At 32.7% G+C, this 12,960-nt stretch overlaps 1 protein-coding gene across 5 annotated transcripts; it reads left to right on the forward strand.

Annotated features, from left to right (window-relative positions):
• Positions 1 to 1,621: 1,621 nt before the first annotated feature.
• Positions 1,622 to 7,146, forward strand: LOC107404946 (23 kDa jasmonate-induced protein). Of its 5 annotated transcripts, none has more exons than XM_060814178.1 (4): positions 1,622 to 1,999; positions 3,366 to 3,430; positions 5,869 to 6,326; positions 6,641 to 7,146. In XM_060814178.1, exons 3-4 carry the CDS (start codon positions 5,871 to 5,873, stop codon positions 6,839 to 6,841), a joined length of 657 nt encoding a protein of 218 aa, XP_060670161.1. In that variant the 5' UTR covers positions 1,622 to 1,999; positions 3,366 to 3,430; positions 5,869 to 5,870; the 3' UTR covers positions 6,842 to 7,146. The 5 variants fall into 5 exon arrangements, with proteins under 5 accessions (XP_060670161.1, XP_015867444.2, XP_060670160.1 ...); XM_016011958.4 differs by having other exon boundaries at positions 1,623 to 1,999; positions 3,366 to 3,434; XM_060814177.1 differs by having other exon boundaries at positions 1,623 to 1,999; positions 3,383 to 3,434.
• Positions 7,147 to 12,960: the final 5,814 nt, after the last annotated feature.

A 12,960-nucleotide genomic window follows, 5' to 3' on the forward strand; every position in this document is an offset into this window, starting at 1 on the left:
TAGTTGCTGTGAAATGTCAAATTACCAATAGAAGATACTGGTCTTGTCATTAGAGTTTTAGAAGGTGAAAGCATAAGACAATGCGCTTTGTTTTTCATGAGGTGAGACAGAAGTCTGGAACGTTGGGGCATACGTTGTTCATACATTAAAATTTATTCTTAAAAACAAATCTTTAAAGTTTGTATTTCAAAATACAAAAATGTTTACTATAAAATTGAGAAAAAAATTATTTTCTTTTTTTTTTTTTTAATAGACGAAATGTTTAAAGTTTGTATTTTTAAACTATGATAAAGTTTAATATAAAATTGAAAATTTTCTGTAATCATAGGATTAATTAAAGATATTAGTTATTTAAAACTCAAAGTACGATACAAAGAATTTATTATCTTTATATATATATATATGCACACACACACACACACATATGTCAAAGAGTTGTACTAAAAAATTCATATATTATATTTTATGTAAAACAGAAAAGGAAAAAAAGAAAAAGAAAAAAAAGAGGGTTGTATATATCTAAGAACGATGGAGTTTGAGGAACTACATGACGCTAGTAAATTACAAGTTTTTATAATTGAGAGGAAATAAGGCTGAATACGAGCTATGAAGTATAAGTATCTAATTGTGTTGCTCAAATAATTGAGATTTCCAAAATTGAGGAGTGTGAATTAGACCTGGGCACTTGTTCATACGCTCACCCTTTCGTTCATGTACCACATAGTTCTACGTTTTACAAAACCAAATTATATTTTAATTAAAACAAAATCCATGAAATTTAATGTATATTACAAAACTTCCATTCATTTCTTTTACAAAAATGAAAATTCAGCTCTAAAATTTGTTAACAAAGTAATGCCAATTGTTTTATATTTAAAATAAAGAAAACAATAATATTTGATGTCTGTTCATTTATTTCTGATTAAAATAAAAAATATAAATTGTTAATAGATTTGTCAAAGTAATATGATTTAATAAAAAAAATATTTTAGAAATAAAAAAATAAGGAAAACATTAATAAACGTTAATAAAAAAATTAAAAAATTGTAACTTAAAAAGAAATAAAATACATAATTGATATATTTAATTAATTAATAATATATTTTTATTAATTTAACAAATTTAATTGATTATTTTGGTTTTTGAATAATATTAGTTGTATAATTATATTATATAAATTTGTTATAGTTTTAGATATTTAAATAAATAAAAATAATTCAGTAGAAAATAATGTAAATAAAAAAAATATAACATTTAAAAAATGAAAATTGTTCTAAATGGTAATATGGTAATAAGAAAAAAATGAAAAAAAGTGAACAAGCCTAATGTAAATTGTTCCAAATGGTAATATGGTAATAAACTATAAAATTGATAGGCACATGTTAAACGAAAAAGTGGGCGAATATTTGGGCGAGTGAATGGGGCGAGTGCTGCGAACATTTTCGCTTCCAAATTTCGCAACATCTGTCTGTCTGTCCCCCGCCACTCCAACCGAAAGTATTCCACCGACCGACCTACCGAAAGTATTCCACCTACCAACGTTAAAAAATTACAATAAATATTCACACATGCACGTGAAAGGGGTGTTATTTCAAGATCCACTACCGCAATGGCAGCTTTTCCTCATTCGATTGGTAGGTTTGGTATCCTAAGGCGTTACTGGGCAACTTTTCCTTATTTCAATTACTAGGTGGCAACTTTTGCTCGTTCAAGTACTAGGTAGCGTATCCTAAGGCGCAACATCTTTCTGTCCCCCGTCTCTCCAACCGAAAGTATTCCACCGACCGACCGACCGAAAGTATACCACCTACCGACCACTCATCAGTCTCATTACACCTTTTATCCTGAAATATTCCTCTTTTTCCCTATATTAAATCAACAGTATAAATGAAAGAGAGACCTAAAACATAGGGTAATAGAAGGCAAAGGAGCAAAATAAGAAAGCAGTGAGCGAACAAGTGATCAACTAGCCAGCGGCGCTCGAGCTTAATCAGTTTAGGTAAGCGACTCCTCTTTCTTCTATCATCTCTAATTGACTACTTGTACATCATGTTTGGTTTCGATTAGGACCTTGAATAAAAATGATTTCATATGTTAATTAATCAACTAATTAGTGAAAAAAATGACAGTAATAATATTTTAATACTATTTTCACTCCGTGCTTGAAAAATCGCATTTATATGCGGCTAAGTACACATAAATCTAATTCCATTTTTAAGTAGAAATGTAATCAAGTCACGTAAATCCGGGTTTATGGAAACCCACTCTAACTTGATAATAAACCAATCCAATAACAACCCGACCCGATTTCTTGCTCACGAGTTATATTCTACCTGGTCCACTAAGTTTCCTGACTCGTTTTAAATGTCACAAAAAAAAAAAAAATCCACAAAATGAATATTTATTGTATTTTTTTGCTAATTCACCTAAGTGCAGATCGGGTATTTTAGAACCCAACCCCATCTGAAACCTATTAGGGTGTGTTTGGTACGTCGGATTGGTCAGAATTGGCCAGGACACAGTCCCAGTTTGATGTTTAATTTATCATTTAGAGATTGGGACAAACTTAACCTTAACAGTAAAATTAACCTAATCGATCGGGACACATCTGACTCGTCTCCCCCTCTGGTCATTTTTGTCCCAAACTCAAAAAAGCCCTAGTCTGTTCTCTCGCCGAAGCGTATCGTTGCCTCGCATGGAAAATCGAATGAAAAATCACATCTGCAACTCTCAGAGAAAGAAACACGATCGATGAGTATGTTTTCTTTTTTGCATCTCTGTATCTGTTTTCTTCTTCCTATGTTATAAGCTTTCTTCTTATCCTTTGAAATGAAAGACCATCTTACTCGATCTGGAAAGGGCTTCGATTTGCAAGTAAACTCCGGATCCAGCCAAGTGTCATCTTCCTCTCTGTTTTATGTTGTCGTGGTGGGTGTGGATTTGAAACCCAATGTCATATCTCACCGACATATCTTAGAAAAAAAAAATACTTAAAATTTTTACCCAAAAATTGTTATTTTTTCCTCTGCATTTTGGAAAATTTTTTTTCTCAATTTGTGTTTTCTTTCCAGTTGGGAAAGGGCTTCCATTTGCAATTACCCTAAATTTGCAAGGACCCAGGCAATTGTCTTTCTCTCTGTATGTCGTCGCGGGTGTGGATTTGAAATCCACTTTTCATCTCTCATCGACATTCCTAAAAAGAAAAAAAAATCCTTACAATTTTTACCAAAATTTGTTTTTTTTTTCTCTGCTTTTTGGAATTTTTTTTTTTTTTTTTTTTTGCAAATTGTGTTTTCTTTCGGGTTGGGTTTATATTCGTTTGGCTTGGGCATTGTTCTTCTTCTTCTTATTTCATTGCAAACAAGGCTTTTCATTGCAAAAGATCGAAGGAGCTCGCCGGACACCTACATCACTCGGACAAATAAACACGGTCGGTGAGTATGGTTCTTACCCTCCATCTCTGGAGCTCTGTATATAATGTTTTCTTCTTCTTCCTTCTATGTCGTGATTTTTCTTCATATGCCAATCTTACTCGATCTAGTATTAGGCAACGAAAACTAGCAAGTAAATCCCGGATTTGAAACCCAATTTTCTTATTAGAGTAATAGGTTTTAGTTTAATGGATTGCATATATATATATATATATATATATTTTATTTGATCTTGTGTGTCTGGTATGTGAAATGGTTCTAGCTTAGTTGTGGTCTTCTTTGTGCTATCTTGATTTGGCCAGTTTGATTGATTGTTCTCATTTGGTGTTGATTTCACCTGTGGTTAGTGTGGTATCTCGGGATTGATTTCAATTTGGAGTGTTCAATGTTGGTTCTGTGTTTAGATATTAGAATGTCATTGCACTTCTTTTTTTTTTTTCTTTTGTTTTTTCTTATGATTATGCGGATATCCATTTGAAGAAGTAATGCTACCTTTCAGCAGATTTTTCATGTACATATTGAGGTTAATTTTAATTATATTGCTTATCATCACTTTAGACTTTATATTTTATATATTTTGCTGAAAGCATTTATTGATTAGCTTAGCAATTTAAAAATGAAGTTTTCGTACCAATGAATATCTTGCCAACAAAACGGACATATAAATATGTAAAGTGGTTTTTAGGTCTCTATCTATGTGGATCTCATGTGCCACCAATGATAATTAATGATGCATCTGCTAATTGCCCATAACACATGTGCTACCAATATATTCAGACTTTGTTTTTAATAATCATTCAGTTTTATGTATGTAGTGTTTGGTATAACTTACTATTATTTAGTTTTATGTAGGTAGTTTTCCCATTATCATGGCAATCAGTTACGCGCGAAATCGGTTGGTTGATCATTGTTCTCCTATTGCATTTTTAATTGCATTGGATTATTCATTTTTGTGAAATGTTTGTGCAAGTATGCCAGTATAAATGTATCATTGCCACTAGCATATCAATTGGTTTTTAAGTATCTGTTGGAATTAATAATTGGGGTATATGGTTTTCACCTAGTATCTAGATTTGCTATATCTTCCTAAGAGCTCTTTTACTACATCATGTTTGCCTTTCCTTTAGACTTTATTCTTAAATACTCTGAATATTGGTTACAACTAAATCTACAGAAAGGACTGAAATAGTGAAATGATATCAATGGATTATACAAATTTTTTTCATTATATTTGTATGATATCAATTACAAAGGGTCCCTCCCCCCCCCCCCCCCCCTTCTCTTTTTTGTTTTTTGTTCTTGTTTTTTTTTTTTTTGGTGATCAATCCTGCTTACCAAACGCACCCTTAGGGATGTCAATACTCAACCCAGTTGGATTGGATCTCTCAAGCCCAACCCAACTTGACTTAATTATCATTCTCCTTTGTGAGTCTCTACAAACCAAAGTTGATGGGAAAAAAAAAAAAAAAAAGAGAAAAAGAAAAATAGTAGAAAAAAAAATATTTTTTGGGAAGATATTTTAATTAAGGCTATGTTTATCTGAATGGTCATATGATTCATTTTCTTTTTTCTTGTGTTTGATGTCTAAAATTTAAAAGTTTTACATTGTAATAGAATATTTTTTGTAAAATGTAAATATTATATCTCTCATCATCACAATTTTAATTAATCTTTTTCGTAAAATATACTTGGAAATTATTTATATGTGTTTTTGTTAAAAAAAATAATGGTATAATATTATTTTTTTCATTTTTAATTATTGGTTTAAATTTTTTTTTCTGATTCTTTATTAAAAAAATAATTATATATTTATTTGTACATATTTGCTTTCATACTATACAACAACAATTTTTAATCATTTTTTAGTAAAATATATTTCAATATTTTTATATTATTATTTATGAAACATACACCTTTATCAAAAATTAATTTTGATAACTTGATGCTAGGTAGCTAAATTTTGAATTAAGTAAAGGGAATTTTTTTTTTTGAAAAATAAAATTGAAATTATTAAGTATTTTTATATTTAACTCATATGTATATATTTATTAATAATATTTTAATACATATTATTTGGTAAATAAATTTGATAAATATTTTAGTATTTATAATATTAATGCAATCTGTGCCCTCATGTATGTACATATATGTTTTGAATGGTTGGAAAAACATTTTTATTGATAAACAAGCTCTAGAGGTAAAATAGAACCTAGCTTTAGGGTCCCAATTAAGTGGGAGAGAACCACTATAAGTCTTTCTCATATTTTATTTTGTTTACATTTTCAGAATGCAGAAGTTTCTATTGTCAAAAAAAAAAAAAAAAAAAGAAGGGAAAAAAAGAAGCAAGATATGGAGTTTGTTACGACTATTGTAATTATTCTCTTGGTCATTGATTTTATTTCTGATGGACGATTCATTGAACTTTGAAATTTCTCAGATATGGGAGACGGTGTGTTTGGCAACCCCATCACAAACTCAACTTTAAAAAGGCTGCCTGAATTTGAAGATGACTATAATATAACAAGCATAGACAGAGCTTGTGTGGCTCTCAATATGAAGAATGCAGAGGAAAAGAACGTCAGAGCTCTCCAGTATTTGGAGATGCTGAAGGAGAAATGTGGTGTTGATCTGGGAACACTTTGCCTACTCTACAATGCCACCGGCGATACTATCAAGTTAGTCACCTACAAGAATTGGTATGGAAATATTGGAGCTTCTCCATATCCAATGGAGATTGCAAATGGACAATGGGGTGCCTTTCTGCATGTTAAAAAGAGTCCAGGGCCTAACTCCGTTGGGGCTGTAGTGTATCGAGGCAAGGACCCAACTGGGGTTGAATGTGATTGGATGGTGTCATTCGACAACCCCGACAATAAAGTTCAGTTGAACACAAAAGTAAGTATTTACAGAATACCCTTCAAACTTTTGAGCCAAATTAATGTGTAATTACTTTATAAAGATTAAAATAGTCTACAATCTATATTTTTCATAATATTTGATGGGATAAAAAAAAATTCTTGGATATCTAAATGATAGTTTAAAAAATAACCCCATAACTTTTCCCAAAAAAAAAATATATATATATATATATACACGGAGATCCAAGTAAAAGCTTGGGTCAAACTTTTTTCTCCTAGGACAACTTAAAAAAAGTGTTTATTTATTATTATTTAGTCATTTTACGATTTTGATAAACAAAAATTGTACAGGCATATACAGAGGTCCGTGAAATAGACCACTTCTTGCTAGATAGCACGTGGGCTACAATATATAACTTGATGCAGTCTAGTGGCTATTTTCATGATAGCACAAAAGACAAAAACAACCAAAAAGGATGCTCCTTATCTGTATCGATTGGTAATGACCATTTCCCCATAGCTGTGGCAGTATTCACCCTACAAGATGTTTGATTTACTACTAAAGTTTAGTCTAATACTACAGCAACTGCGGTACAACTAATACTTTAGAAGGAGCAAATTTTAATAGTAGTGTTGGTTTGGTATTGGAGTGTGTTATATTGCTTTGTATGGTTTGGATTGTGTTATATTGCTTTGTATGGTTTGGATTGTGTTGGATTGTGTTATATTGCTTTGTGTGGTTTGGATTGTGTTATATTGCTTTGTATGGTTGTGTGATGTGAATGTTGCCATTATGGCTTATCATAAATATTTGTAATATTATTTTATCATATTAGTGTTGGTTTTGTATTGGATTATATTATGTTGGTTTGTATTGTAAAAGTATTTGTAATGTATCAATTGTTAGAATAACAATATCCATTTGATACTTTATTATTTAATTGTGTAAAGAGGTCTATTGAAATCAATCTCTCTTTATCTTTTGGTAGGCCAATTGTACTAAAGAAACCTGATCATACCTCTTTCTATGTAAACCCATCTCTAATTTTAAATATATTATTAGTTATTATTATTATATTCTGTGTGTTATAAATAAGATATGGGGTCACTGTTTTGGAAGAAAGACGTCTTAGTTTAACTTAGAAAGAAAGAGGGAAGGTTGAGAGAGTTGTTTTCACAGTGGTCTCTATCATATGCTTTATTGCAGGTTTTATAGCAATTAAAGATCCATGATAGGAACTTCCAATCAATCTACAACTAATGATATATACTAAATGTGAAGTCCCACATCGATTGGAAAGGGGAACGAAGCATGGATTATAAGCGTGTGGATACCTTTCTCTTGCAGACGCGTTCCCATGAGGGAAAGTATAATCGTGAGGGGTAGGATTTGGCTCACCACCTAGCTTCCAAAGCGGACAATATCTCGGTTGGGCCTGGGAGGCCCGAGCCAGTGGGACTGGCAGGTAGGGGTTGTAAGAGGATTCCCCAGGCCCAAAGAGGATAATATCTACATGTGCGTGGTCTAGGCTGGGCTGTTACAGATGGTATCAGAGCTAGTACCTGGATCGATGTGCCAGCGAGGACGCTGGCCTCCAAGGGGGGAGGATTGTGAAGTCCCACATCGGTTGGAAAGGGGAACGAAGCATGACTTATAAGCGTGTGGATACCTTTCCCTTGCAGACGCATTTTAAATCCTTGAGGGCTGGGTTTTAAGAGGATTTTCCAAGCCCAAAGAGGACAATATCTGCATGCGGGTGGTCTGGGCTGGGCTGTTACAAATGGTATCAGAGCTAGTACCCGGATCGGTGTGCCAGCGAGGACGCTGGACCCCAAGGGGGAAGGATTGTGAAGTCCCACATCGATTGGAAAGGGGAACGAAGCATGGCTTATAAGCGTGTGGATACCTTTCCCTTGCAGACGCGTTCCAATGAGGGAAAGTAAAACCGTGAGGGGTAGGATTGGGCTCACCACCTAGCTTCCAAAGCAGACAATATCTCGGTTAGGCCTGGGTTGGAAGAGGATTCCCCCTAACCACTGAGATGCATTTTAAACCCTTGAGGGCTGGATTGTAAGAGGATTTTCCAGGTCCAAAGAGGACAATATCTGCATGCGGGTGGTCTGGGCTGGGCTGTTACACTAAAACTATTGATATGTGGCATTGAATAATATAAGATCTAGAAGGATAATAAATTTGTTTGTTGTATATACTTTGGATTATTCTCATATAAAATGTACCATCAATATCAAACCTAAATAAAAAGTGCTGCAATGTATTTGGTGTTAAGCTATATTACAATACATTATCTAAGCAACTGCGGCAACAAAGTTTAGTAACTTGGAGAGAAATTAATGTGAAAAGGTTATGGAGAACCTACATTTTATTTATAAATAAATAAATAAAAAGAATACAGCTAAAGAAACCACTTCAAAGGGACAGCAAGACGTTCACAAAAGATAAAGAAAATAACAACTGCAGAAAAAGAAAATTCTCGGTATCAAATCCAAATCCAGTGAAAGGACAATTGGAAACACGCCAACAAGGCCAACCCTAAAAAAAAAAAATTGTTCAGTATATTTATATTGAAGCAATTTGAAAAAAAAAAAGAAGGTTTAAATATCATCTGGAGCTCTTAAGGTGTGCCATAATTACACTTGGACTAAATAATTTTGAAAATTCATTATTAACCTTATTTAATGCTTTGAAATTCATCACTAACCATCCTGTAGACAATGTTCCACACTCTTCCATGTTTGAAGTCTTAGTTTGAATAATTGTAATGACCCAAAAAAAAAAAAAATTCTGTTTATGATGGTTCCCCTTTGGATAATCGAGATGGCAATTATCATTGGTGATATTTATCATGGTTAAAAATATGGTTCTAAAATTTCCTCTCCCCAATTTGTTTTTTAAAAAAAACAAACTATTTATAAAAATTTATTTTCCGTCTTTGAAAATGATTACATTTTTCCTACTTTAATGGGGGTGTGTGTGTAATGAATTATATGATTAAATTCGATATTAAATGTAATTTTCCTTTTTTTTTTTTGGAAGAAATACAAAAATATATAATTTTTCATTCTTTTAAAAGTAAGATGAATATCCAATGTTTTTTAGAAATCATAATAATGCTTTAAAGGGCGTTTATGAGGCATACTCCTAGATGTGCCTTGAGGCAGAGCATTCGAAAATTACTTCGAGGTGCAAAATTTTAAACGAAACACCTAAAAAGCATTCACCTTATACTATCAACTGCACAACCCTAAGGTGCTTTTCGAAACACTTTGGAAGTGTTCGCGTGGGAGTAAAAGTGCCCTTTTTTTTTTTGTTTCTTTTTTTTGGCTTAATTAGACAAGCGTGCAGAAGCATAATATTTACTTTTATAAAAAGTAAAAAAGAAAAAATGTAACATTCCAATCTGATAAAATTCTCTCAATTTGAATTTTTGACCAAATTTGATTGGAGTTGATCAGGTTGATCAAGTCACTACAAAAAATTCACCTTTTATCAACAAAAGAATATTGTCAGCAAAAACATAAAATTCGATAAATGTTTAACCGACGAAAATAAATTCATTGGCGTCATTGAACCTCATTAGCGTTTCGAAATATGCCTCATCTGCAATTGTATTTATCGACAAATTTTTAATTTTTGCTGGCTAAAATTTTTGCCAACAAAAGTTTAGTTTTCTCACCAAAAACTATTCCCAACGAATCTAAAATTGTCAGTAAAAGGTTTTGGCGACAAAATATAGCATATGGAAAACTGGTGAAAATATAATTAGCAACAAAATTATTTTGTCGAAAATTACTAATTTGCCATCAAAGCTAATTCGTCGCCAATGGTAGTTTTAGTGACGAAATACTTTTAGTCGGAAATAAATAATTTGCCGTCAAAATGGCTTTCCGCAGCAATAATTGATTTGCCGTCAAAATGAGATTCGTCGGCAAGAGATTCTTTAGCGACGAAACTGTTTGGTCGGCAATAATTATTATTGCCGTCAAAAGTGAATTCGTCCGTAAAGGTTGTTTTAGTGACAAAAGTGTTTTGATTGTAAATGTCTTTTAGCGATAAAATTTTTTACAGTAATAATTTGTTTATCGTCAAAATTATTTTGTCGACAAAGGTCAATCTGATTTTTTTTTTAAAATTTTATTTTAATTTTATTTCCCTATAATTTTTTTCGATTATTTTTAGTAACATAAATATTACAAAAAATATTCACATTGTATAAAAATAATTAAACAAAAGAGATAGTTCTTACCATTTATGATATGAACATATATGTTACTAAAATTTATAAATCTACTACAATAAAATATACTAACATATATGAACATCAAAGATAATAAAAAACCCATCTATTTGGGCATAGATGAAAAAATGTGGCATGGTTAAAATAACAATGCCTATTGGAAACCAACATTATATGACAAAATATATATTTTGTCCTACATACATATCAACATTATCTAACAACAAAATCATTAGTATGTATCTAACACTTTCTATTTAGTGAATCTTCTATTTAATGTATTTAACAGCATACTGTACACCTCAAGGCTTTTAAAAACTTGCCTAAATGTTTAAGCTAGGTCTCTAAAATAATGGATACAAATGTGGCCTTACATGCCAAGCAATTCCAATAGCTTCAACTGTTAGAAGTTAGTCCAACTACATCTATATAACTGACCATTCATAGTTTGTCTTCTATGAAGAACAAGCAATTCATATGAAAAAGTTAAAATCAATACAAAAGGTTAAGGGGAGGATAAGAAATCCTCAAAAAACAAAAGAACACAAAAAAAAAAAACAAAATAAATAAACAAAACAGAAACATCAAGACAACAACAATGACCTATAAACACATAAAAAAAAAAAGAATATACAAAAATATTGATTTCCTCTCTATGAAAGGTTATTTCTATAAATATATATCTTAAAAAGTTTAGATGATAAGATTCTAACCTCAAAAGTGCATCCGTCAATGTAAGTGCTTTTGCACTTGCTTCTACAATCAGTGATGGTGCCTAAATGAAATTAAATAAGACATAAAACAAAAATTACATCTAGCCACCGCATACACATACACATCATCATAAGAGTTCTTCGCTTATGTGTTACCAAAGAAAAAGAGCAGACTCAAAATATTAGCAAATAAATCTATCAATATGTGTTACCACAAGGTGTGCATATTCATCCAGAAAAAAGTAATTCTCACATTAATTGAAAAAAAGAAGAAGAAGGAAGATGGCATGATTTTGGTGATTATGGCGCTAAAGTGAAAAAGAGCAATTCGTATATTCTCTAAGTTTCTGCCAGAGCATTGAAAAATGAAGATGAACATCAAATACCTAGTTAAAGGTTTCTTAAATATGAGTGGGAGGCTGATGAGATTGTCCCCAATACTCTTGTCATTTTAAGTAGTTTCATATGGCATCGGGAGTTTATTATGTAACACCCCGTACCAAAAATACACATAATTAAATAAGTTTGACTAAGTTTGACCAAGTGAACAATATGTGGGTCCGAGTTGACTTTTTCAACAGTTAATATTTTTGGTTTGACTGAGGTACCATTGTATAGATCTCATCATTATGAGTTCATAGACTGGCGGCACGCGAAATTCCAAGTTACGGATAAAAGGTTATGGTTATGAGAAGTTTTAAACATAAGTTTTATATCAGTGTCCAAACCAATCTCCAATTTTTATCTGTTAGTGGTTTAGGCTCTATATAAGCCTCGGTAAGTGTGCCAAATAGGAAGAAAAGCCCAAAAATACCCATTTTCTCTCCAAAAACCCGAGAAAAGCACCCCAGACCCACGGGCTCTAACCGACCGTTTTTACCTCCAACCGGGTTTACGCGGTTTGACCCATCTGTGGCCACCACCTTGCTACACACGCCAGCCAGAGAGGAGTGGGGGACGGAGACGAGCTCGGCCGCAAAATTTCACGGCCACCGGTCACTGGACGCGCCCAGATCGAGCCAGAGAAGCCCGACGGCCGGAAATTTTCTCCCTCCTCTTTTCTTGTGTTTTTCGGCCAACCCAGCTCGATCCATACATCTATCCCACCATTTTTGACCCCTCTGAGTCCATTTCCATGGTTAGATTGCCCAAAATTCCCACCATTTGAGAGATCTCTCAAGTTCAAGTTCGGCCGAACCTTTACATCAATTTTCCGGTCACCGGAGGTTCATCGGACCAAGGTAAAACCACTGGTGAACTTCTTGTCTCTTGGGCTTTCTGTTGACATATAATTGTGAAATTTGGAGGTCGTTTGATAATTTTCCTATTTTTGGGGTTATTTGGTTAATTTTCGGAGAAATTGGGACTGTGTTTGGACGATTTTGGATAAATTTGTTAGAATTGAAGTTAGATTAGTGAAATTGGATAATATTAGGACCTAATTAGGGGTTCAATTTCGAAATATTAGGCTCCGAGTGAAAATCCCCAATTTTGGGTATCGGGTCCTAAGGACACGAGGTATAATTGGACTGTCCAGTGTCCAATTTATGTAATTTTATAGTACTATAAATTATTTGGAGACATTTGGGTCACACAAGTGTCTCTAGTTTAGTTGTTTGGAGCCTAAGGAATATTTTGTTATATTACAGGCACTCGAGTTGAGCCTGGAGGTGATCTTGTAGAGGAGTAGGCGTGAGCATCT

Source organism: Ziziphus jujuba, chromosome 2 (assembly GCF_031755915.1).
Source record: "Ziziphus jujuba cultivar Dongzao chromosome 2, ASM3175591v1".
NCBI lineage: Eukaryota > Viridiplantae > Streptophyta > Magnoliopsida > Rosales > Rhamnaceae > Ziziphus > Ziziphus jujuba.

Excerpts from the sequence above, each read along its gene's own strand:
- LOC107404946 (XM_048474004.2), top strand. Across the intron at positions 6,327-6,640 it reads AAGTTCAGTTGAACACAAAA|GCATATACAGAGGTCCGTGA; the intron begins GTAAGTATTTAC and ends AAAATTGTACAG.